The following is a 20,480-nucleotide window of genomic DNA, read 5'->3' on the forward strand; positions in this document are numbered from 1 at the left end:
ATATACAGATAAATCTTTCTCTTATCTATCAACGGAGTAACTAACCTCTCTGACTCTTTAGTTCAGAAACTCAAAAGTAAAGCGACATGGTCAAGGTCAAGGGAGGGGGAAGCTCAGGGACTTGGAATGGCACTGTAAAACACCCAGCAGCATACTGGAACTCCAAGCCAGCTGGGCTCTGGGACATTTCTGAGTGGAACCCTGACCACCTGAACATTCTAGAACCATGGAGCCAGCTGGGCCCTGCAGGGATCTGAACAGAATCCTGTGAAACACCCAAAGTCCTAGAACTCCAGAACCAGCTGGGTCTTGGGGTGCGGAGCTGGAGGGTTGGAACAAAGCCGTGGAGGACCTAACATTCTGGAATTCTGTAGTGATCAGGGCTGAAAGGTCACCAGGATGCGACTAGACATCACTGGGGGAACGAGATCGGAAGGGGATCTTGGAAGAGGAACAGCAGCAGCAGACAGCCCACAGCACCTTCTGTACGTCCTGGTTGCGGAAGGCATAGATGATGGGGTTGATCATGGAGTTGTAGGTGGCAGGGAGCAGGGTGAGATAGGTGTAGAGGGGTGGGGAGTGGGCATCGCCCAACAGGCAGTAGACGGTGAAGGGCAGCCAGCAGGCGGCAAAGGCGCCAAGCACCACGGCCAAGGTGGCAATGCCCTTTCGGGTGGCCACGTAGTGGGAGGCAGGCAGCAGGTGCCGCTGGAGGGCAATCTGCTGGGCATGGCGGCAGACGATGCGACAGATCTGGGCATAGAGCTGCAGCATGATGCCAAACACCATGAAGAAAGCAACGGCCAGGACCACCAGATGGTTCTTGGAGAGCGGATATACCACGCCACACGTGGCCCGGGCATCCAGGCAGTTCCAGGCCAGCACAGGCAGCAGCCCCAGGCCCAATGAGCATCCCCACACTAGGGCCAGCATCACATAGGTCCGCGTCACTGTCGTCTCTGAGTAGTAGGTGAGGGCATTGTACAGAGAAAGGTAGCGATCAACGGTGATGGCCAGTAGGCTGCCAATGCTGGCAGTAAAGGCCATGGCCAGCATGCCGACCAGCACCAGGCTCATCTCCGCCGAGCCAATGCAGAAGACAGCAGCAAAGTGCATGACCAGACCCAGGCCTGCCAGCAGGTCTGCCACAGCCAGGCTGCCCACCAGCAGGAACATGGGGGCGCGGAAGGCGGGAGTGCCCACGATGATGGCCACCACCAGCGCATTCTCACAGGACACAAGGGTACCTGAGATGCACAGCACTACGTCCCAGGCCCTAGGTGAGGGCAGTGGTGTGGCTGGGCCTGTGGGCCCCTCTGCTGAGCCCACGCTGCTCATGTTCATGTTTCCTGGGCCAGCAGAGAGCCAGGCCAGGGGGCTGCCTGCACCCCACATCATGGTACCTGTAGGAGAAAGGCCCTGTGAGAAGCTGGCAGGGCTGGGTGCTAAGTGGAGGGGTCTGGAAACAGTGGGAGTCTCACCTCAGGATACCTGGCTGAGTCCCAATGCCTTGTCGCCCCCACTCCTGCCCTGAAGCTCCTTCCAGGGTACCTTTAACCTCTCCTATGCCGCCAGGCTAGCAGGAGTCTCTTTTCCTGGGGATCCCTGTCCTGGGTCTCTTCATTCTCCCTTCCAACTCCCTGAGTCCTGCAGGTCTCTTTCTCCCACATGTGTGACCAGAGGAGGACAAGATGAAGGACTACCATAAGTGGATGGAGGCCCATAGGATCCAGGAGAAGCTGGGAAAGGCCCAGGACTGGGGGAGGGAAAAACATCTTAAGACTGAGAGCAGCTCTGCTCCCTCCCCACCAGGGAGGATGACGCTCAGTTTCTGAGGCTCACCAGACCCCTCGCGATTCTCAGTACTGCCAAACCCAGACTCCGCCCCCAGAGAATGCTCGTGAAGCTCCCGCCAGCCCCCACCCTGCACTCCTGGGGTAACAACACCTGGGAACTCAGCCTCCCCCAACACACACCCGCCCAGACTTCTGTCCCCAGCCAGACCCCTCTTTCTGCCTGAACCTCTGGGTCTTTGGAACAGACACCCCCTGCTGGAAGCCTGGATCCCTGAGTCAGACCCCTCCCTCTGCCCGGACACCTGGATCTTGGGCCTGACTCCGCCTCCTGCCCGGAGGTCTGGATTCCTAAGTCAGACACCTCCTCCTGCTCGGACGCCTGGGTCCTTGCCGCAGACGCCTCCTGCCGGCCGAAACTCAGATGACCATCAGTCCCTTCAGGGCCTCGGGTCCCTGCAGGAGGGCTCACCCGGCGCCAGGCTACCCAGCTGACGGCTCTCAGCACTCAAGACACTGGCTCCCCTGCTGCTAGCCCAGACTCAGGGTTCCTGGTCTCGACCTTCGACCCCAGTCAGCCGCTGCGAGACTTACCCCTTGCCCAGCGCCCCAGAATCCTGAGTGCCCTCCCGGACGCCTGGTGCCCGCGGCGTGGCCCTCTACTCACCTCCCGGGACCGGGCGCGGCCGGGGCCCGGAGAGGCTCCGCTCGGGTCCAGGCTGCGCAGGGTGTATGCAGACCCCGAGAAGCCCCCACGGCCGCGGGAGAAGCGACGTGAGTCACCCCGCCCCGTCCCGCCCCCGGCCACCGGTTTGGTGACGTCAGCGGCCCGCCTGGCCAATGGGTGAGCCGCGCTGGGGCGCAGCGCGCGCCGCTCGGCATAGTAATGAGGCCTCGTGCCGCCCGCTCCCCCATTCATAAAAAGCGACCGTGGCTGCGGCCCCGCCCCCTCCTGAGTCGGCCCGCTCTGTCCTTGACGCGGCGCCCTCTAGGGGCCGGGGGTTTCGGGGGCGCTGGTGCGAGAGCCTGGAAGTCCACGGGAGGTTGAGGGGGATATGTAGGGGGAGCGGAAAGGGAACGCGGATAGACTGTGGGGTGATGGGACTCTCGGGTGGCAAAGGCTGATGGAATTCAGGTGACGGAAACCGAGTGATGGGGCTGAATGGGCGTCCCCGGTGAGGATGGCAGGGGTTGCCAAGACGAAACGGCCCTGAGGTGATGGTGACAGGAGCATGAGGGAGCAGGGAGGTGGGTGGCAGTGACGGTATGAGCATGATGACAGGATCTTGGGGGATGGTGGCAGTGGGACGCTGAGGTAGAGAGGGAAGCCCCCAGGGCAACCATAGCAGTGTCAGGGTGATTCTGTGGCATGATGGGGTTCAGGGATTGCAGGGTGGCAAAAGGCAGTGGCAAAGGAAAGGGAAGATGGAGTGTCCAGGTGATAGGACTTCAGGTCACCGTGACCCTGTCACAAGTGCTGAAGTGACAAGGCTGTGATGAGGGTTGTAGGGTCCTGGAATGAAGATACCAGGTGGAAAAAAAAAAGATACTAGGTGACTGTGGTGAGTGGACCCCAGGGTAAGTAGGACAGCGTAGAGGGTCTGGACTGACAGTGACCAGGCAGGTAAGTTGCTGCCAGGGCAGGTCCTCGTGATGCTGGGGCTGGCATAAGGAGCTGGGTGACGTCAATCATGTCAGCCCAATAGCGCCCTCACAGCATGGGAGGAGTGGGCCTGGCAAGATTTCAAAACCTGAATTATTTATTCAAGGATCTGGAAAGCCAGCGGGGTGGTGGTAGGGGTCACTTCCCCGAAGCAGCAGGAGTGGTGGAGCCCGGAGGAACTTGGAAGCAGGAAACCTAGCAGCTCAGTACCCAGGGCAGGCCCCTCTCAACCTCCCATCTTAGACACCTTGGCAGGGTAGGGCATGGAGAAGGAGCTCCCTCTTCCCCAACCCTGCCTGTCCCCAGGGAACCTCTCTCAGCTGACTTCTCCAGATGTGACAGATATGGCCAGTTCTGGGGGAGGGGAACTGGCTGCTCCTCCTCCCTCTGTCTCTAGCTTTGATCCTCACTGGAATCAACCGGCCCTGTGGGATGGGGATGGGGGGCAGGGACCAGGTTAGGGCTTGAGGAAACCAAGGCAGCCCAGATCGCAGGCCCCACCAACTTCTCCCTGCAACACAGAACCACTACAGCTCCCACAGTCAGTGTAGGGCAGGGAGAAGGAGGTGACAGGCGGTGGCAGGGTACATGGGGAGAGGATAGGGTCAAGGCTGGGGAAGATAATGCACTTCAGGTTGGACATGGTGAGTTTGGGGTGTTTAGCAGGTGGTGTGGTCAGGAGTCTAGACTGGTTTCAAATCCCAGTTCCTCCATTTCCTAGCTGCGTGACTTTGGGTGGGCGTCTTAGGCTCTTTGTGCCTGTTTTCTCATCTATAAGATAGAGACAATGTTAGTATCTTCTTCATGGGATTGTTGGGAGGGGCCTGGCACATTATCAGCACTGGCTGTGTTGGCTGCCAATATATCTGGCAGGAGGAGGACACCTGGGAGGCATAGATGTGCAGGTTCTAGGGGTAGATGACATCACCCAGGGGAGGGAGCAGAGAGTGAGGAGGAGCCTCAGGGAACCCTGCCATTGAGAGCACAGACTGTGGATGAGAATATTGCTGCTCCTGGGCCTTTGCACTGGCTGTTCCCTCTGCCTGGAACCCCTGCACTTCATTCCGGTCTCTGAACCCAAGTCACTTCGTCAGGGGCAGGCTTTCCTGACCTCTACCCTAGATTACCACTCCCCTCCCCATCACTCTCTGCCCTCTTTCCTTGATTTATTATTCTTCAGAGCACTTAGCACTCCTGAAATTCTAAATTTATTCTTTTCTAAAAAAGTACGTGTCAGCCCCACCAGGACTGAACAGACTTTGTTCTGTTCTGTGCTGGAGAACAATGCCTGGCATGGAGTATGTGTTCAATAAATACTTGCTGACTGGATGATTAAACAAAAAGCAACATCTAGAGAAAGAGAAGGAAAACAGAGAGAGAGTTGTAATACTCACGGTGTCAAGGAAGGTGGGGGCATCAGAGAGAATACAGGGGCATTAGCGCCCCAGAACCCAGGTATTCACTTTCGTCCCCATCAGAGCCGGGTCCCAACAACTGTCCAGCTGGTCTCAGAGAAGGGTGAAGGCTGCTGGGAGGTTGGCATGAAAGGGTGTATGAGAGGTAATTTCCTGGCAGTCCAGTGGTTAGGACTCTGTGCTCCCACTGCAGGGGGCACGGGTTCCATTCCTGGTCGGGGAACAAAGATCCTGCAAGCACTTGGAAGAAAGAAAGAAAGAGAGGGAGAGAGAGAGAGAGAGAAAGGAAGGAAGGAAGGAAGGAAGGGAGGGAGGGAGAAGGAAAGAAAGGGTGTATGAGAGACTATCTTCTATTCTGTGCAGCAGCGGTCTTTTCTATTTTTTCATAGTTTATTAATCCTCTCATGAAAAATTGGCAAAATCACCACAGATAAAGTCACTGCAGAATCTTTACTCCTTCCTTTTGCCAGCACCAACACTGGCCTTTGTGGTCCCCCAACCTCCTTCATTCTGTTCTCGCATTTCATACGCTGTTTCCTTGAGTTCTTTTTCTTCTCAGGCAGGCCATGTCTTGCAGGGTTGTGTTGGTTTACTTTTCTTTGCATAACCCAAGGAATCGTAAATCATGCCCAAGCCAGTTGTCTTGTCACCACCAAAATGGGTTCTGACTCCAAGTATAAAGATGACATCTGATGTGGTCTTGTAGATTTTGGCTAGTTTTCCCCAAATTTCTGTCTTGGATACTGTTGCCCTTCCAGGGTGAAGAACATCAATGACCATGCTTCCACTGAAGTAGTTGGTTGGCCAGAACTTCCTGATCCAGATAGGTACGGTGTCATTCGTGATGGAGACGATCCTCAGCCAGCCGGGGGGTTCACTGATATTTCTAACCATGAGAAATGCTGGGGACCTAAGAGACTCAAGTGGGGCTGTGGATTTTCATGTGAATACTCTCTCTCATGCTCCAAAACTGCCCCATGTCAACAGGACAATTGAGGCCATCACTGCCAACCAGGTCTCCCTTCCCCAAAGATCTGCTGTCTAGAGGAAGGGGCGGCCCTTCCTCTTCTCTCCTACTCATGCCCTCTGCCATGCCTCCTTGATTCCTTCCCATCACTGACACCCGCCTCCAGTCCTTCCCACCTACCAGGTGCCAGACCAGAGCCCAGTGCTTACAAGAGTCCTGCAACCCCATTTCACAGGTGAAGCCTAGAGAAGCCAGGGACTTGCCCCAAATTGCACAGTAAATGGCAGAGCTGGGATCTGAAGCCATTCCATCTGCAACCAAATCCAGTGTGCCTTCATTGTAGCCTAGATGTCACCATCTCCCCAGAAGGGGCTGGGAGTGAAGTTGAACTAGGGCTGATAGTACTTGCAGTTCCCCAGGTGACCACCAGATGGCTGTGAGCGCTCACCTCCAGGTAAGACTTCTTACCTCTTCTCTCTTCACCAATCTGCAGAATCCTATGGGCCTAGGCTCTGGAGGGAGGTGTGTGTGTGAGAGACACAGATACTATCTACACAAGCTCCTTGTCCAAGCCTCAAGAATCTGGGCATCATCAGCGCACACATTCTTAGCACTGACTCATTCATTCAGCCAATATTCACTGACAGTTCCCCTGGGCTTGGGTTTGAGAGGGTGCTGCAGACAGAAAGATGATGTGGCCATATCCCTGCATTTTCAACATTCAATAAATATTTATTGAGCATATACTATTTACCAGGCACCGTTCTAGGCACAGAGGATACAGCAATGAACAAAAATCTCTGCCTTCTTCATGGAGCTTCCATTCTGATGGGGAGATGGACAATCTACAAGTAAATACTTAATACGATATTAAGTAGGGAGCCCTTGAGGGTCTCACAGACCAGTGAGACAGGCAAACATGTACACAGTCACAAGATGGTACAGTATGGTTATTTGGTAACCACCTGCTTAGCTTTTATGTGTGCAGGGAGTTAACTACAGATGAAGATAAACATGGTCCCTGCCTTCCTGGAACTCACTTATAGCCTAAGAAACAAATGAGTAATTAATTATACAGTTGATACATGTTCTGAAGGAAAAAAGGAGGCATGATGATGTAGAATAACCAGGAGACCTGTTTTAAGTAGGGAAGTCATGGAGCAAGTCAGTTGAAGAGAGGATAGAAGAGTTTCAAGGAGAGGGCACAGCAGGTACCAAGTCTTAGGAGGAAAAGAGTTGATGTGTTTGAGGAACAGAGAGAAGGCTAGTGTGTCTGGAGCCAAAGGAGCCATGGGGAGAGTAGGAGTTGAGCTCAGAGAGGTAGGCAGGGGGAAGATCATGCCAGTATTGGAGAGCAATGAGCCATTGGTGGGCTTAAACATGGGAATGGTACGATTTGACTTACATTTTCAAAGGATTGTTCTGGCTGCTGAGTGGAGAACAGACTGGAGGTGGGGAGTAGAAGCAGAAGCCCTACCAGGAGGCCACTGCAGTCACCAAGGCAAGAGATGGTGAGGGGATGAGGGCTTGGGTGCGGGAAAGCAGACGGATTTGGATCTACCACCTGGGACAAGTGCCACAGCAGCTCAGCCTTGCTCCACGACAGTCACAGAGGGCTTCCTGCAGGCGGTGCCCATTTTGCATTGTCCTGAAGGATTAGTTTGCCAGACACATGTAGTCAGGAGAGGAGGAGGACCCTCCAGGAGAGAGAACAGCTATAGGATAAAGGCAAGGAGGTACAAAAGAGGGTGTGTGTTGGGGGAAAGGCTGTTCTATTTTCTCAGAGGGTAAGAAGATGTTGGGGTGAGCACAAGACTTCTAAAGGCTTCAAGAGCCAGGAATCACAGGGCTGTGAAGGCCAAGCTGAATTGAAAATTGTTTCATGGTTGAATCCATGTTTTCAGGACAGCCCTGCACTGTGAGGGCTGAGCTGGGAGGGTCCTGGAGGCTGAGAGGCAGTGTGAGGCCAGCAAAGGGAAGATGAGGGAGCAGGACACAGGAGAGACGTAGAGGCAGAATCTGCAGGACTTTAGTCTGGGGGCTGAGACAGACGGAGGGAGTGAGGATGAGACCATGGTTTCCAATCAGGTGCCGGGGGGAATGAAGGGGTCTCCTTGAGTGGGGAAGAGGGACCAGGCAGTTTCAGGGGCCTGAGGCACACTCAGGTAAAGGTGCCCAGGAAGCAGATGGACCCTCAGGAGGCATAGCAGAGGGGAGAGTAGCCTCTGGCCTCACTGGATCCTGGGTCCACATCCTGGCTCCCCTCCTAACTGTGTGCACCTGAGCAAGTGATTTTACTAGAGGCCTGCAAACTGGAGATAACAAAACCCATGCTTAGAGGGTAGTTGAGGACGTCAGAAGAGAAGCTGCTAGTGAAACTGCTTAGTAGAATGTACGTTCTGCTAGTAGTAAGTCGTTAATAGATGTTAATTATGTATTATTAGTTACAGGTGTGGCAGCTGGGGAGCGAGCACTGGGCTGGAGATGGAGATATGGGACTCGTTGGCTTTCAGTTGGGAACTGATGGCAGAGTAATGGATGAGATGACCCCAGGAGAGGAGAAATAGAGCTCAGGACTGAACTGGGCCACCAGAGATGAAGAGGGGAAAGGAGGAAAAGGAGAAGTAGAGAAGGGGGAGAAGGAGAGGGGAGGGGAGGGGAAAGGGGAGAATGGAGGATGGGGAGAAGAGGAAGAGGAGGTGTCTTCTAAGGAACCTGAGAAGTGGCTGCAGAGGGAGAAGAACCAGAAGAGGCAGAGAGGAAGGCTGTGGAAAGGCCCACTTGTCCCAGTAACAATGAGACCGCTGACTTGGCCAGAGGGGATGTGGTGGGTCAGAGGTAGACGCGGTGTGTTGAGGGGCAGAAGACAGGAGGGTGCAACGGGTGAAGCGAGGTGGGCTGCCAGAGCCTGGAGGCCGATCCTCGCTGTCCTGGGGCCTGGTTGGAGGACGCACTTGACGCAAGCCCGGAAGTCAGGAAAGTGACTTCGCTTCAAATCCAGATTTTGCCACTAACTCTGTGACCTCCGACTAGTCACTTTTTCTGAGCCTCAGTTTCCTCACCTGTGAAGTAGGGATAATAATGCAGCAGAGTTTTCGTGAAACTGAGGGTGGCGGAATCCAGCGACCTGGCCGGCTACCGGTCCTGGACTCCACCTCCTTTTGCCGGAGCCCCGCCCCAGATCCCCGAACCCCGCCCCCACCAGACCGCGCCCACTACCCACGCCCTATCTGGCTCCGCCTCAGACCACAAAACCCCGCCCCACCTGGTGGCGTCACTAGCCCCTCCCTGCCAGAGCCACGCCCACCTGGCCTCGCCCAGGTTGCCCGGGTCTCGCTCCCTACACCCCGGCGGAGCCGAGTCCAGAAGGGACGCGCCACACCAGCACTCCGCAGACCCCGACCCCCAGGCTCCGCCTCCGCGCCATGGCCGCGCCGGGACCCCGCGCCTTACGGGCTGCGCTCTGTGGCGGCTGCTGCTGCCTCCTCCTGTGTGCCCAGCTCGCTGTGGCTGGTAACGCGTGCCCTTCACCCTTCACCCAGCCGCCTGCCAGGAGCAGTCGGGGGTTGGGGGGCGGGAGGGGAGTTTTCCACATGTGTGCGGGGCTGGCTCCTGGGGTGGGTAGAAGGGGACTCCAGCTGTGTGTGGAGCCCTGTGTGTACATATAGGCGCCAGGTGTGAGGGAGCTTCAGGTGTATGGAAGTGAAGCGGCCCCAGGTGTATGGGGGGTTAGCTCCCGATGTATGCAAAGGGAGGGTGCTCTGGGTGAATGTCAGGGAGGTTCTTGGTGTGTGTAACCATGTGTTTGTGGAAACTGCAGATGGGCAGTGGGGCTTGGGAGATCCAGGTGAGTGTATGTGTGCAGAGGGGTGAGATCCACCGTAGTGGGGAAGGGGGGCTGTAGCTTGGGTTCAAAGTGTTGCACCCATGCCACTCTCAGGTAAAGGAGCTCGAGGCTTTGGGCGGGGAGCCCTGCTCCGCATGAACATCTGGCCAGCTGTCCGAGGGGCCTGCAAACAGCTGAAGCTCTGTGAGCATTGTGTGGAGGGGAACAGAGCACACAACCTCTCTGGCTGCGTGTGGGAGCAGTGTCAGCCGGAGGAGCCAGGTATGGAGTCAGGCCCTCCCCAAGTTTAGTGCCCCCAGTTATGAACGCCAAGGCCTTGACCCCACCCCCTAAACCTCTTCCCTGCACCTTCTCCCACCAGGACACTGTGTGGCCCAAGCCGAGGTGGTCAAGGAAGGTTGCTCTGTCTACAACCGCTCAGAGTCATGTCCAGGTAAGGGGGCTCCTGCTGGCCTAAGTCAAGTTGGAGGGAGGGGGCTGAGGTGTCCCCAGCCAGAGCCTGCCTCCAGTATGGAATTGGCCTCTCCCAGAGAGTAGACTATGCCCACGAACACCAGGGTCCAGCTTCAGTTCTGCCTTTAGCTCACTGAGAAGTCCCTTCCCCTCTCTAGCCTGTTTCCTCCTCTGTAAATTGGTACGGCCAGAGGATCTAGGACAAGCATGTAGAGAGGATGGGGGAGCTAGCTCTTCTATTTTAAACCATAGTGAGGACTTTGGAAGTTCAGAAGGGAATGGGGGTGGGCTTCCTGGAGGAGGTGGCATCACAGATGACACTTAAAGGTAGAGTGGAAAGAGGGCATATCTGGTGGAAGGAACTGTGTGAACTAAGGCTTGAAAGTGTTCTTGATGGGAATTGGGAGTGGGGATCTGGATTATTATGGATTCCCTGTCTCTTCAGCTGTGCATCACCACCCCACTTATGAACCGAAGACCATCACAACAGGTAGGTACTACCTGGGGGAATGGGAGGTCTAGAGGTGCAGGGAAAGACAGAGCTGGGCTCAGGCACTGACGAGATCTGTGACCTCAGCCCTGTGATTTCTCCACCTGAGGCTGTTTCCACATCTGTAAAGTGGGTTGGATAATACCTCACAAAGTTGCTGTGAGGATTTTATGAGAAGATGTATAGCACCTAGTTCAGTTTCTGATGCATAGAAGGTGATCAAGAAATGATGGTTCCCATCCCTTCTCCCACACCAGAGAACTCAGGATGACCCCCTCCGGACCTACTTGGTGCTGAGGGTGTATGGCTCAGGTTGCCAAGGTGTCCTCAGTGACTACCTACTGCAACATCCAGGCTCAGAGAGGGTCACAAAGCAGGTTCCTGGCAAAACAGAGGCAAGAACCCCACCCCTTGGTTCCCACTGCCCCTCAGGGCCTGGAGGTCAGCAGGCTTGGCAAGGATGGCTGAAGAGGCTCTTGGTTAATTAAAGCCAGAAACGTGATCTTAGGGGCTGAATTATTGATGGCTCAGCTCCCTCCGGCTTGAGCCCCAGATCAGTGTTGTACAGCTTATTTCTTCCCTCTTCTGCTCCTCTTTCCCCAGTGCCCTTCTCTGGGGCTCCCTGAGCTGCAGCTGGGACTACCCTTTGCCCTTCATATTCTCAGACCCCCCCCTTCCACAAGCTACTCCCTCTGGGAGGTGGACCCAGCTCCCAACTGGGCCCCTTTCACTGCCCCAGAATGATCTTCCACCACCAGCCCTGCCCTGCCCTGCTCTGGGCACCTGGCCCAGGGCCTGAAATTGAATCCCTGGTGGGAGTTGATGGCTAACGTGGCACAGCTGGGAGCCACCCAGACGTCCTGGCAACCGTGGGCCACAAGGCGGGGGCAGGGGAAAGGGTCAGGGGATGCTGTGTGAGTCTGGCTATGCCCTAACTGTGGGGTGGCTTTGGACAGGCCTGGCACTCAGAGCCTGGCTTCTCCCTCTGACGTACATCGTCAAGTCTTCATTTATCTACTTGGTAGGGTGTGGGCCTCCACTTCTTCCTCTGCTCCTTCCCTCCCTAAGTAAGGGCTCTGGCATTGAGTGACTTCAGGGTCTCAGGACTTAGGAGCCCTGAAAGGAGACCACAGCATCTGTATCTGGGCTTCAAACCCCAAGACCCAAGGCTGAGAGGGACTCTGAGCTGAAGTGGGTGTGGATGTCCCAGTTCTGGGTCCATCCTCACCCTGCTGGGCCGCTGTGGCAGAGGGAGGCTGGCGGGGAGCTCAGTCACCATCTGGTCCCTGCAGTCAGGAGGCTCAGAGAGGGTGTAAGAGACATCAAGCCACCGAGCAGCTCAGGAGCAGAGCCAGGGCCGAGCCAAGGCCCTGCCTCCCCAGCTAGGCACTGTCCCTCCCACCAGGCACTTCCCAGCCGCCCACAGGGTCTGGGCTGAACTTCTGAGCCTGCTGCTCAAGCCTCCCATAGTGAGGACTGGGGCCTCCAGATGACCTGTGCCGGGTACTGGGGTGGGGCTGGGCTCCTGGCCCACAGTGGCCTGCTGTGACCTCCACCCTGCAGAGAGCCCCTCGGTCCCTGAGGCCCACGGCCCTGGCTTTGATGGGGCCAGCTTCATTGGTGGCGTCGTGCTGGTGCTGAGCCTGCAGACAGTGGCCTTCTTTGTCTTGCGCTTCCTCAAGGCCAAGGACAGCACCTACCAGACACTGTGAGTACCTAGCCCGCCGAGTCCCAGCTCATTGCCCACCCGCCCCCCTCTCTTGCCCCTCAGGTCCCTGTTAGCGCCGGTGCGTTGTCTTCCCCGTGGGGCAGCCTTAGGGGCGATGAGTCCCTCCCAGCCTCCCCCATGTGAGCCACACCCCTTCTCCCTCCTCCAGTTGTGGGGTTCTCTCTGCTGGGTGTTGGCTGGGGCAGGACTCAGCCTGGGCCCGGCGTCTGTGAGCCCAACTGAGCCCACCTGTCTTTGTCCCCTCATGCTGCCAGCAGGGAGGAGAACCAGTAGGTGACAGCACAGGCAGCCTTCGGCCTGCAGCTCTGTGGCCATGGGCAGGAGCCTGGGCCATGTGTGCGGTTTGGTTTTCCTCCGAGAAGGGAGCTGCTCTGAGGCCCCCGTGTGCTGTGGCCCCATGTGTGCTGTGGGGCGGATCGCTGCAGCCTCCATGAAAGCGTTTGCTCTTTTGACCACCGCCTGCTCTCTGAGGGTGGGCGTCCTTGGCCTGGCTGAGGTGGGACCACTGCCCTGAGTGCCCTCTCTGTCTGGCCTCTGCAGAATCTGACCCCCTTCAGGCCTGGATTCCACACTCAGGGGAAAAAGGATGAAGAGGCTGCCCTCTTGGCCTGCTTGTGGGCGCTAGGGGTGGGAGAAACTTTGGTCACCAAATTCTGGCCCCTGTGGGCACCGAGCAGGCTCGGTGCCCAATACCTGACATCCCCTCCTGTCTGGGCCTGGTAGCTGCAGATGAGAGCATCCTTCAACCACCTCCTGTCTCATCCATCATCCCTGCGGGCCCCCTGCCTGGTACTAGGTCTGGAGTCTGCCTCCTCCCATCAGCCTGGCCTGGACACTGCCCCCAAATAAAGGAGCTCTTTCCAGCGCTGTGTTTTATGTCCCATGTCTTGGGCTGTGTGTGGATTGGATAGGGTGGGGGTATGGCCACTGTCCTCTCCTTAATGTAAATTCAGACTTGAACTGATACTGTCACCTTTTAAAATATTTTTATTTGGGGGAATTCCCTTGGTGGTCCAGTGGTTAGGACTCAGCGCTTTTACTGCTGGGCCGGGTTCAATCCCTGGTTGGGGAACTAACATCCCACAAGCTGCATAGCACAGCCAAAACAAAAAAATTTTTTATTTGTTACATGTGTTTAATCCCCTCCTCCACCACTTTATCGATAAGGGTACAGAGACACAGAAAGGTAAGCACACCTGCTTAAGAGCACACAGAGTGGAATGGGGCAGGGCTGGGATTTGAATCCAGGTTTTTCTGACTCTAGAATGAGCAGAACTTCAGAACTCCTCTGCAGAGGCATCTCCAGGCTCTTTTGGCTTCTAAAGTTGGGTCTCTGCCCCAGTGCCAAGGTGGAGATGCCCCCGGGACCCTCCACAGGGTACTTCTGGCCTTCCTTGAGCAGGCCCTTCTGGAAAGCTCCACCCCTGCCCACCTCCCCCTCTTCACCCCCCATCCCTGGGCCCAGAAGTCTTCCCTGACTAATAACATCTCCTATCAATGGGGCACTTGCTGGAAACCAGGCATGTGGCTGAGAGTCTGACATCAGTATCTGATTTAGTCCCATGATTGTCCTAGGAAGCTGAGAGGCAATAGAGAGTCATGGGTGAAAGTTCAGCCTGTGGAGCCTGACTGCTCTGTGTGAATGGGAACAAGTTAATTGAACATCTCTTGGCCTCAGTTTCCTCGTCTGTAAAGCTGGGTAACAGCGGTTGCATCTCTGTGGGATATGGGGAAGGTTCAGAGCAGGTGCATGTGCTCCGTCTGCTTCATTCCAGGGCGCCCATCCACCCTTCCAGCTGGGCAGCCTGTGGTCAGCCACCTGCACCTCTTCTTGCCCCAGGCCTAGTCTCCGTGCAGGGTCTCCAGCTGCAGCTGGAAGGGCTTTAGGGCTCCTGGGCTCCACAGGGAGTTCCAGCTACTCCTTGGCCTCACAGAGGGCTCACCTGCCTAGACATCGCACCACCATGGACAATGCCAAACAGTCCACCTCCTCGTCCCTCCCCCTCCATGCTCACTTCCGTCAACACCCCCCTCCTTTCAGCCATCAGCCTCCCCTTTAGCCTCCCCTCCAGCTCCTTGCATCTACCTCGTGTTACCCAGCCTGCCTTGCTCTCTCTCCTTCAAGCCCCTGCACACGCAGTTTCTCCTGCCTGGGTCACCCTCCCTTGGCTTCTCCACCCAGCACTTAATCCTGGCTGGTATAATGCCCATTCTCTCCCAGGCCAAGGGAGGAAATGCCCCTATATCTTTGTGGCTTTCCACCCAGTTAAGGAAATTACTCTATTGAATGTTTTCTTTTTCAAAAGTAGTAAATGCCGGGACTTCCTTGGCGGTCCAGTGGTTAGGGCTCCACACTTCCACTGCAGGAGGCACGGGTTTGACCCCTGTTTGGGGAACTAGGATCCCATAAGCTGTGCGGCCCCCCAAAAAAAGTAGTAAATGCCTGTAAGGAACAAGAGGACTACACAGAACTTTATATAAAGAGCGAGAATCACTCTCCCCCTGGTCCCACTCCCCAGAAATAACTATGCTTAACAGGATGTGTCAGACCTTTTTCTATGAATTCACAAAACACATTTAGCGTTTTTAAAATACAAAGTGGGAGCGTGCTTTACATATTGTTCTGCAATTTTGCCCCTTTCATTATAGATCAAATTTGCCCTATGACTTATACAGATGGTGATGATTTATTTGCCTGCATCCTATCAATGTGCAGCTGGGTCATTTCCACTTTATCATAAACAGCATCATGGTAAAGGGGCTTGTCTGCAGATCTTGGCACACCTGTGAGAGAGAGTAGGGAGGACAGATTCCTAGAATTGGAATTGCAGAGTCTCAGCGTCCATCTCATGGATCCATCTTGTCTGGCAAACTTGGCCTCTACCTTCCCTACACCCTCTTGAACCTCAGCCTTCCCCACCCCCACAAGCACTGGGCCTGGAAAAAGGAGGCTCTCAGGGAGGGTTTGATGAAGGAATGAATGAGTGAATGAATGAATGAGCCTTTCCTCTCCTCCCCTCCCCTATCACCAGAGGTCCCTCTCCAGCTCAGACCTCACCACTCACATCTGGACCAAGGCTGCTGCCTCTTCACTGGCCTCCCAGCCTCCACGCCTGCCCTGCACGGTCTGCCCATTTGATGGCCTATATTAGCAGCTATTTTCTAGGCACTGCCAGGGGCTTCTCAGTGGACCTGAGGGTGGGCATGAAGTCACCTTGCTAAGGGGGGCGGGCATGGGCTTGGGCAAAATCTGTGGCATATCAGTGCCAGAGAGAACACAAATCATGTCCTGTCTCTGGGCCCGTTTCTCCATTTTTATTCATTCGTTTAACCAACATTAACTGATCATCTGCTATGTACCAGCCTATAACCCAGGGCCAGTAATAACAACCATGAGCAGGGCTGTGTAATGATGGGAGGTGATGTACTGCACCCAGCATGACTCGTGGGGTGCAGTAGGTGCCCAACAGATGGTAGCAGCGGTCATTCCTGATACTGGTGACAAGGATCAGGGGAGGATTCCTAATGGAGATGGCATTAGGGCTGGACCTTCATGGATGAGCAGAGCTTCACAGGGAGAGAAGAGGAGGAGGCTTCCGGATGGAAGGCAAAGACTGAGCTAAAGTTCAAAGGTTGAAAAACCCTACGTGAATCCAGAAGTCTGAAGAGATGGCTGCAGAGCCTTAGAGGCCAGGATCAGAAGTTGGACTCCATCCTGGTTGGAGCAGGCAGGGATTATGCCCATTCTCTCCAGGGCTGAGGAAGGAAATGCCCCCACCTTCTGCTGGTTCCAGCCTGGGTGGGGTGTCCCTGGGGAGGGACAACAGGAGGAAGTCTTGTTTCATGTCCTCTCACCAGCCTGGCCCCTTATAAACTGGCCTCCTCCCTCAGAGGCTCCAGCAAGGTGGGCCCACCCTGGACCCCACTCTCCCTTTTGCTCCTCTCGTTTGCGGAGCCCGCCTGAGAACCCAGGATGCCCCAGCTGCCCAGGTAGAGGCCTAGGGCGCCCTCTGTACCCATCTGCCCTCATTCCTTCCCTAGGTATCCTTCTCCCACCCAGGCTCACTAGCCTCAAGGAGCAGTGTGGGAGTTTGATAATCTGGGCTCTGCACAAAAACATATGCAAATAGATGCAAATGGTGAAAAACCTTGCCAGCTCCGGAAGCCAGTGTCCTGACGGCTAGAATCTGGGGGATGAAAACAGAAGTGCAGAGGGGTCTGGGAGAGAAATGCCCACTCCCCCCATGCCCATCCTGTGCCCACCCAGCCCCATGTCTCCCTGCAGAAACCAGGGAACTGGAAGCCAGCAAAGTTGTCCTCCTGCCCAGTTGTCCTGGAGCCCCAGGAAGTCCTGGGGAGAAGGGAGCGCCAGGTCCTCGAGGTGAGAGATGCTGTGGAGCAGGCAGGGACCTGGCGCAAGCTGGGGAGGATGGGGTGCAGCAGTTACAGTCTGTGCTGAGAGCCCATGACAAAAGGGCAAGGAACCTACTGCGTGCCAGGCTCCAGGCTGGATGCCCAGCATCTGAAGATTGATCCTGTAAGGTAGGTGGTACCATCCCCATTTTGCTAGGGGGAAGTGAGGCTCAGAGAGGATAAGCAGTTTGCCCACATTCACAGAGACAGGAAAGGCTGCAGCTGGGATTTGATTTCTGGCTCCAAATCCCTCGTTGCTTTTTCGCCCCTGACATGGGGTGGGACGTAATGCATCTCTGCCTTGGGATTTCAGGGCAACTTGGACCACCAGGCAAGATGGGCCCCAAGGGTGAGCCTGGTGAGTATGTGGGGCCAGAGGTCTCCTCTTCTTTCTTTGCTCTGTCCCTGCCTCTGCTTGGCTGCTGCTCAGGAATTGGCTATGATTTCTCTCCTGCAGAGGGGGTGGAAGGCTGGGAGGAGTGGGGAGAATTAGAAGGACCTGGGCACCCTCCCCTATGGTGGTTAATGGGCATTCCCTTGGAGGTACTCAGACCTCAGAGCCAACACTCATCTTTCCCTGGGGCAGGAGATTCAGCAAACCTGCTCTGGGGCCAGGAGAGTGAGGCCGCCTTCACAGGAGCCAGGCACTTGGAGTCAGTTGGTGCTGGGGTGTTGGTGGACCCCAGGTGTGGCCCAGCGCACCTCGGAACCCCTCTTCAGGGGTCCAAAGGAATCAAGAGGGGTCCTGGGTCCCACACTTGGCCTGTTCCATTGCCTGTGAGTGGGGTGGGGGTTGGGGAATAACTTGGGGGCCCCCCTCAGTCCATCTCCCCTTCCCCAGGCCCCAGGAGCTGCCAGGAGCTGCTGAGCTGGGATGCCACCTTGAGCGGCTGGTACCATCTGTGCCTACCCGAGGGCCGAGCCCTCCCAGTCTTTTGTGACGTGGACACCACAGAGGGCGGCTGGCTGGTGAGTGAGTGTCAGGGAGAGAAGGGACTCAGAAGTCAGGCCCAGTGGGCACTTCTTCCCCTTGGCCCCTAGGGGGAGCCAGAGCCCACCAGAGCCAAGGCACCCCTTAAGCGTAACTCACTAAGGAATGAAGTCTGAGAAGACTTCACAGAGGAGATGCCATATGAGAGGGCCTTGAAGGCTGTGTAGAAGTTCTCGAGATAGATGAGGTGCAGGAGGGCATTCCAGGTAGAGGGAAAGACAAATGTAAGGAGGCAGGAGAGTACAAGAGGGTGTGGGAGGACTGTATGAATGAGCTGAGAGCAGGTGGAGCGGTTGGCTGAGGTCTACTGCTGTGGGTCAAGCATGGACTGAGGGCCCCTGAAAAGACCAGTTCACAGAGGGCACTGAATGACCCACTGAGGAGTGTGGAGGGCAGTGGGGAGCCATGGAAGAGTTTTAAGCAGGGGAGGGACCAGGTCGGACATGTTTTAGAAAGAAGACTCAGGCTACACTGTGGCAGATGCATTGAGTGGGGACCAGACTGCAGGTAGGGACACAGGTTAGGGCAATTGCAGGGGTCAGGGCAGGAGAAGAGGGTGGGCAGTGGCAACAATGGAAGTAGAGGCTCTTAGACTGAAAGATATTTAGGAGAGAAACTCTGCAGGGCCTGGGGTCTGCTTGGCTTGAAGAGGAAAGTGGGGTTGGGAGGGAGCATCAGGGTAAGGCTGGGTGGGCCTCTGGAGGTGACCTCTCTGCTCTAATATCTTGATTCTTATGATAGTAAACTAAAGCAGGTTATTTTGAATCTGACCCCCAACTGGACTGACCGTCTCGGGAGGACAGGGACGATGTTTATCATTTCAGTTCCCCCAGGGCTTTCAAGGCTACAGTGTGAAGTTGAGAGTCAGTAAAAGGTAATAAGTGTGTGTAGAGCTCGTCAGCATATTCACAGGCAAGGCTCACTTGGACTCACACTTTATCAACAAGCCCCCAATCCAAAGAGGGGGTGCCTGTCCACCTGCCCCCCACAGTGCATCTACTATCAGCTGCCTCTGCCCCCTGCTTCTCCTCATCCCATGCTCAGCCTGGAGTAATGGCTGCCGTGCTAGCCTTCTCTGCCTCCCTAGCTATTCCAGCGGTGACAGGATGGTTTCGTGGATTTCTTCTGCTCTTGGTCCTCCTACAAAGCAGGTCTTGGGAGCCAGGAGTCCGAATTCTGGCTGGGTAATGAGAATTTGCCCCAGCTTACTCTCCAGAGTAGGTTCTCAGTAGGGTCCAGGGAGCTGGAGGGGCATTTCCCTGACATTCTGACTTCCCACCTGGGATCTGAGGATTCCTCCATCTCTGCCTCCCTGTCCCCCAGGTACCTGGGAGCTGCGGGTGGAGCTGGAGGACTTTAAAGGCAACTGCGCCTTTGCTCACTGTGGGGCCTTCCACCTCCTTGGGGAGGCAGGTCACTACCCAGCTAGTGCTTGGCAGGTTCTCAGAGGGCACTGCAGGTGAGCGAGCCTACAGTGGGGCCTTGGAGTAGGCAAAGAAGGTGAGGGAGGCTGGGTTCTTTCCCAGGGCTGCCATGGCCTCCATGAATGACCCAGGACAACTCCTTCCCCTCTGTGGGCCTCAGTTTCCTCATCTGAAAAATGGCAGTCGTGAGACACGGGGGTGTAGGAGTGAAGAAGCTGGGCTCTGGAGGCAAACAATCCTGAGTTTAAGTCCAGCTCTGTCATTTACTAACTATGTGACCTTGGGCAAGTCCCTTCTGGGTCAGAGCCTCAGTTTCCTCCCCTGTAAAATGGGTAAGGAGGCAGGGAGGGAGGGTGTGGGAGACCTCTGAGGCTCTGTTGAGTGTTAGCATTATCTGCCTTTTTTGTTTTTAATACTTATTCATTCATTTATTTAGGCTCTGCCAGTTCTTAGTTGCGGCACGCGGGATCTTCATTGCCGTGTGCGGGATCTTTAGTTGCGGCATGCATGTGGGATCTAGTTCCCTGACCAGAGATCGAACCTGGGCCCCCTGCATTGGTAGTGCGGAGTCTTAGCCACTGGACCACCAGGGAAGTCCCCAGCATTATCTGCTTTGGAAGAGGAACCAGAGAAGGCTTTTTTCAAAGAAACACCAGCTGTTGAGGAGAAATTTGAAAGAGGGAAGTGGTTATGAGGAGGTGCCTCAGGAGAGCCCCCTTTCCTGCCCAGGCTTCTGAGAAATCCCTCCCAGCTCCCCCTGGCACAGTTGCTCAGGCTGCAGATGGGAGCTGGGAGGAGACAAAGGAGCAAGAGGGAAGCTGAGGATTCTGGGAGGGGACAAGGTAGGCGGCGGAGCCAGTGGCTTTGGAGCCACAGTCCTGAGCTCAAGTCCCAGTGCCCCTGTGTAGCCTTGGGCAAACACCCTGGCTCCTTGGCACTGCTGTTTTCTCATGGGGCCTGAAAACATCCACCTCACAATTGCTCTGAGGCTCCTGTGAGATCATCTCTCCAAGGTGCCGGCACCTAGGTGCCTCCCATCCCCTTCCTGCCAGGGGACTCCCTGAGCTTCCACAGCAGGAAGCCCTTTACCACCTATGACACCAACCATGATACAAGCAAGAGCAACTGCGAGGTGACTGTTCGTGGTGCCTGGTATTTCAGATCCTGCTATCAGTCCAATCTCAACGGGCGCCACTGGATGTCCGAAGCCACTGCCCATAACTGTGGCATTGACTGGGCCTCAGGCTGTGGCATGGGCCACCCTTACCACAGGGTTCACATAATGCTTTGCTAGG

The 20,480-nt window shown here is 55.7% G+C and overlaps 3 protein-coding genes and 1 pseudogene across 9 annotated transcripts; 2 read left to right on the top strand and 2 right to left on the bottom strand.

The window, feature by feature from the left end:
* Positions 1-125: 125 nt before the first annotated feature.
* Positions 126-4,919, bottom strand: GPR3 (G protein-coupled receptor 3). Of its 3 annotated transcripts, none has more exons than XM_082441031.1 (2): positions 4,851-4,919; positions 126-1,403 (listed from the first exon to the last, which is right to left on the bottom strand). In XM_082441031.1, the coding sequence occupies exon 2, from the start codon at positions 1,396-1,398 to the stop codon at positions 406-408; it is 993 nt and encodes a 330-aa protein (XP_082297157.1). In that variant the 5' UTR covers positions 1,399-1,403; positions 4,851-4,919; the 3' UTR covers positions 126-405. The 3 variants fall into 3 exon arrangements, with proteins under 3 accessions (XP_082297157.1, XP_082297155.1, XP_082297156.1); XM_082441029.1 differs by lacking the exon at positions 4,851-4,919 and adding an exon at positions 2,461-2,581; XM_082441030.1 differs by lacking the exon at positions 4,851-4,919 and adding an exon at positions 2,388-2,466.
* Positions 4,920-5,304: 385 nt separating this feature from the next.
* On the bottom strand, positions 5,305-5,765 carry LOC309650246 (small ribosomal subunit protein eS24 pseudogene; annotated as a pseudogene). Its single transcript has one exon. The product of its transcript is annotated as a small ribosomal subunit protein eS24 pseudogene (transcript).
* A 3,367-nt stretch (positions 5,766-9,132) lies between these two features.
* On the top strand, positions 9,133-13,222 carry CD164L2 (CD164 molecule like 2; the record flags this gene model as incomplete). Of its 4 annotated transcripts, none has more annotated exons than XM_082441370.1 (6): positions 9,133-9,351; positions 9,779-9,946; positions 10,047-10,118; positions 10,584-10,628; positions 12,192-12,336; positions 12,612-13,222. In XM_082441370.1, exons 1-6 carry the CDS (start codon positions 9,264-9,266, stop codon positions 12,628-12,630), a joined length of 537 nt encoding a protein of 178 aa, XP_082297496.1. In that variant the 5' UTR covers positions 9,133-9,263. The 4 variants fall into 4 exon arrangements, with proteins under 4 accessions (XP_082297496.1, XP_082297498.1, XP_082297499.1 ...); XM_082441372.1 differs by having other exon boundaries at positions 12,898-13,222; XM_082441371.1 differs by having other exon boundaries at positions 9,135-9,351; positions 12,615-13,222.
* Positions 13,223-15,779: 2,557 nt separating this feature from the next.
* On the top strand, positions 15,780-20,480 carry FCN3 (ficolin 3; the record flags this gene model as incomplete). The annotated part of the gene is given in 12 exon segments (XM_082456904.1): positions 15,780-15,855; positions 16,119-16,316; positions 16,319-16,330; positions 16,333-16,347; positions 16,643-16,738; positions 17,084-17,136; positions 17,593-17,739; positions 18,849-18,860; positions 18,864-18,978; positions 19,085-19,182; positions 19,184-19,220; positions 20,238-20,480. Coding segments are annotated over 12 exon segments (1,101 nt in total). The 3' UTR covers position 20,480.

Source organism: Balaenoptera physalus (assembly GCF_965194825.1).
Source record: "Balaenoptera physalus genome assembly, chromosome: 1".
Lineage (NCBI taxonomy): Eukaryota > Metazoa > Chordata > Mammalia > Artiodactyla > Balaenopteridae > Balaenoptera > Balaenoptera physalus.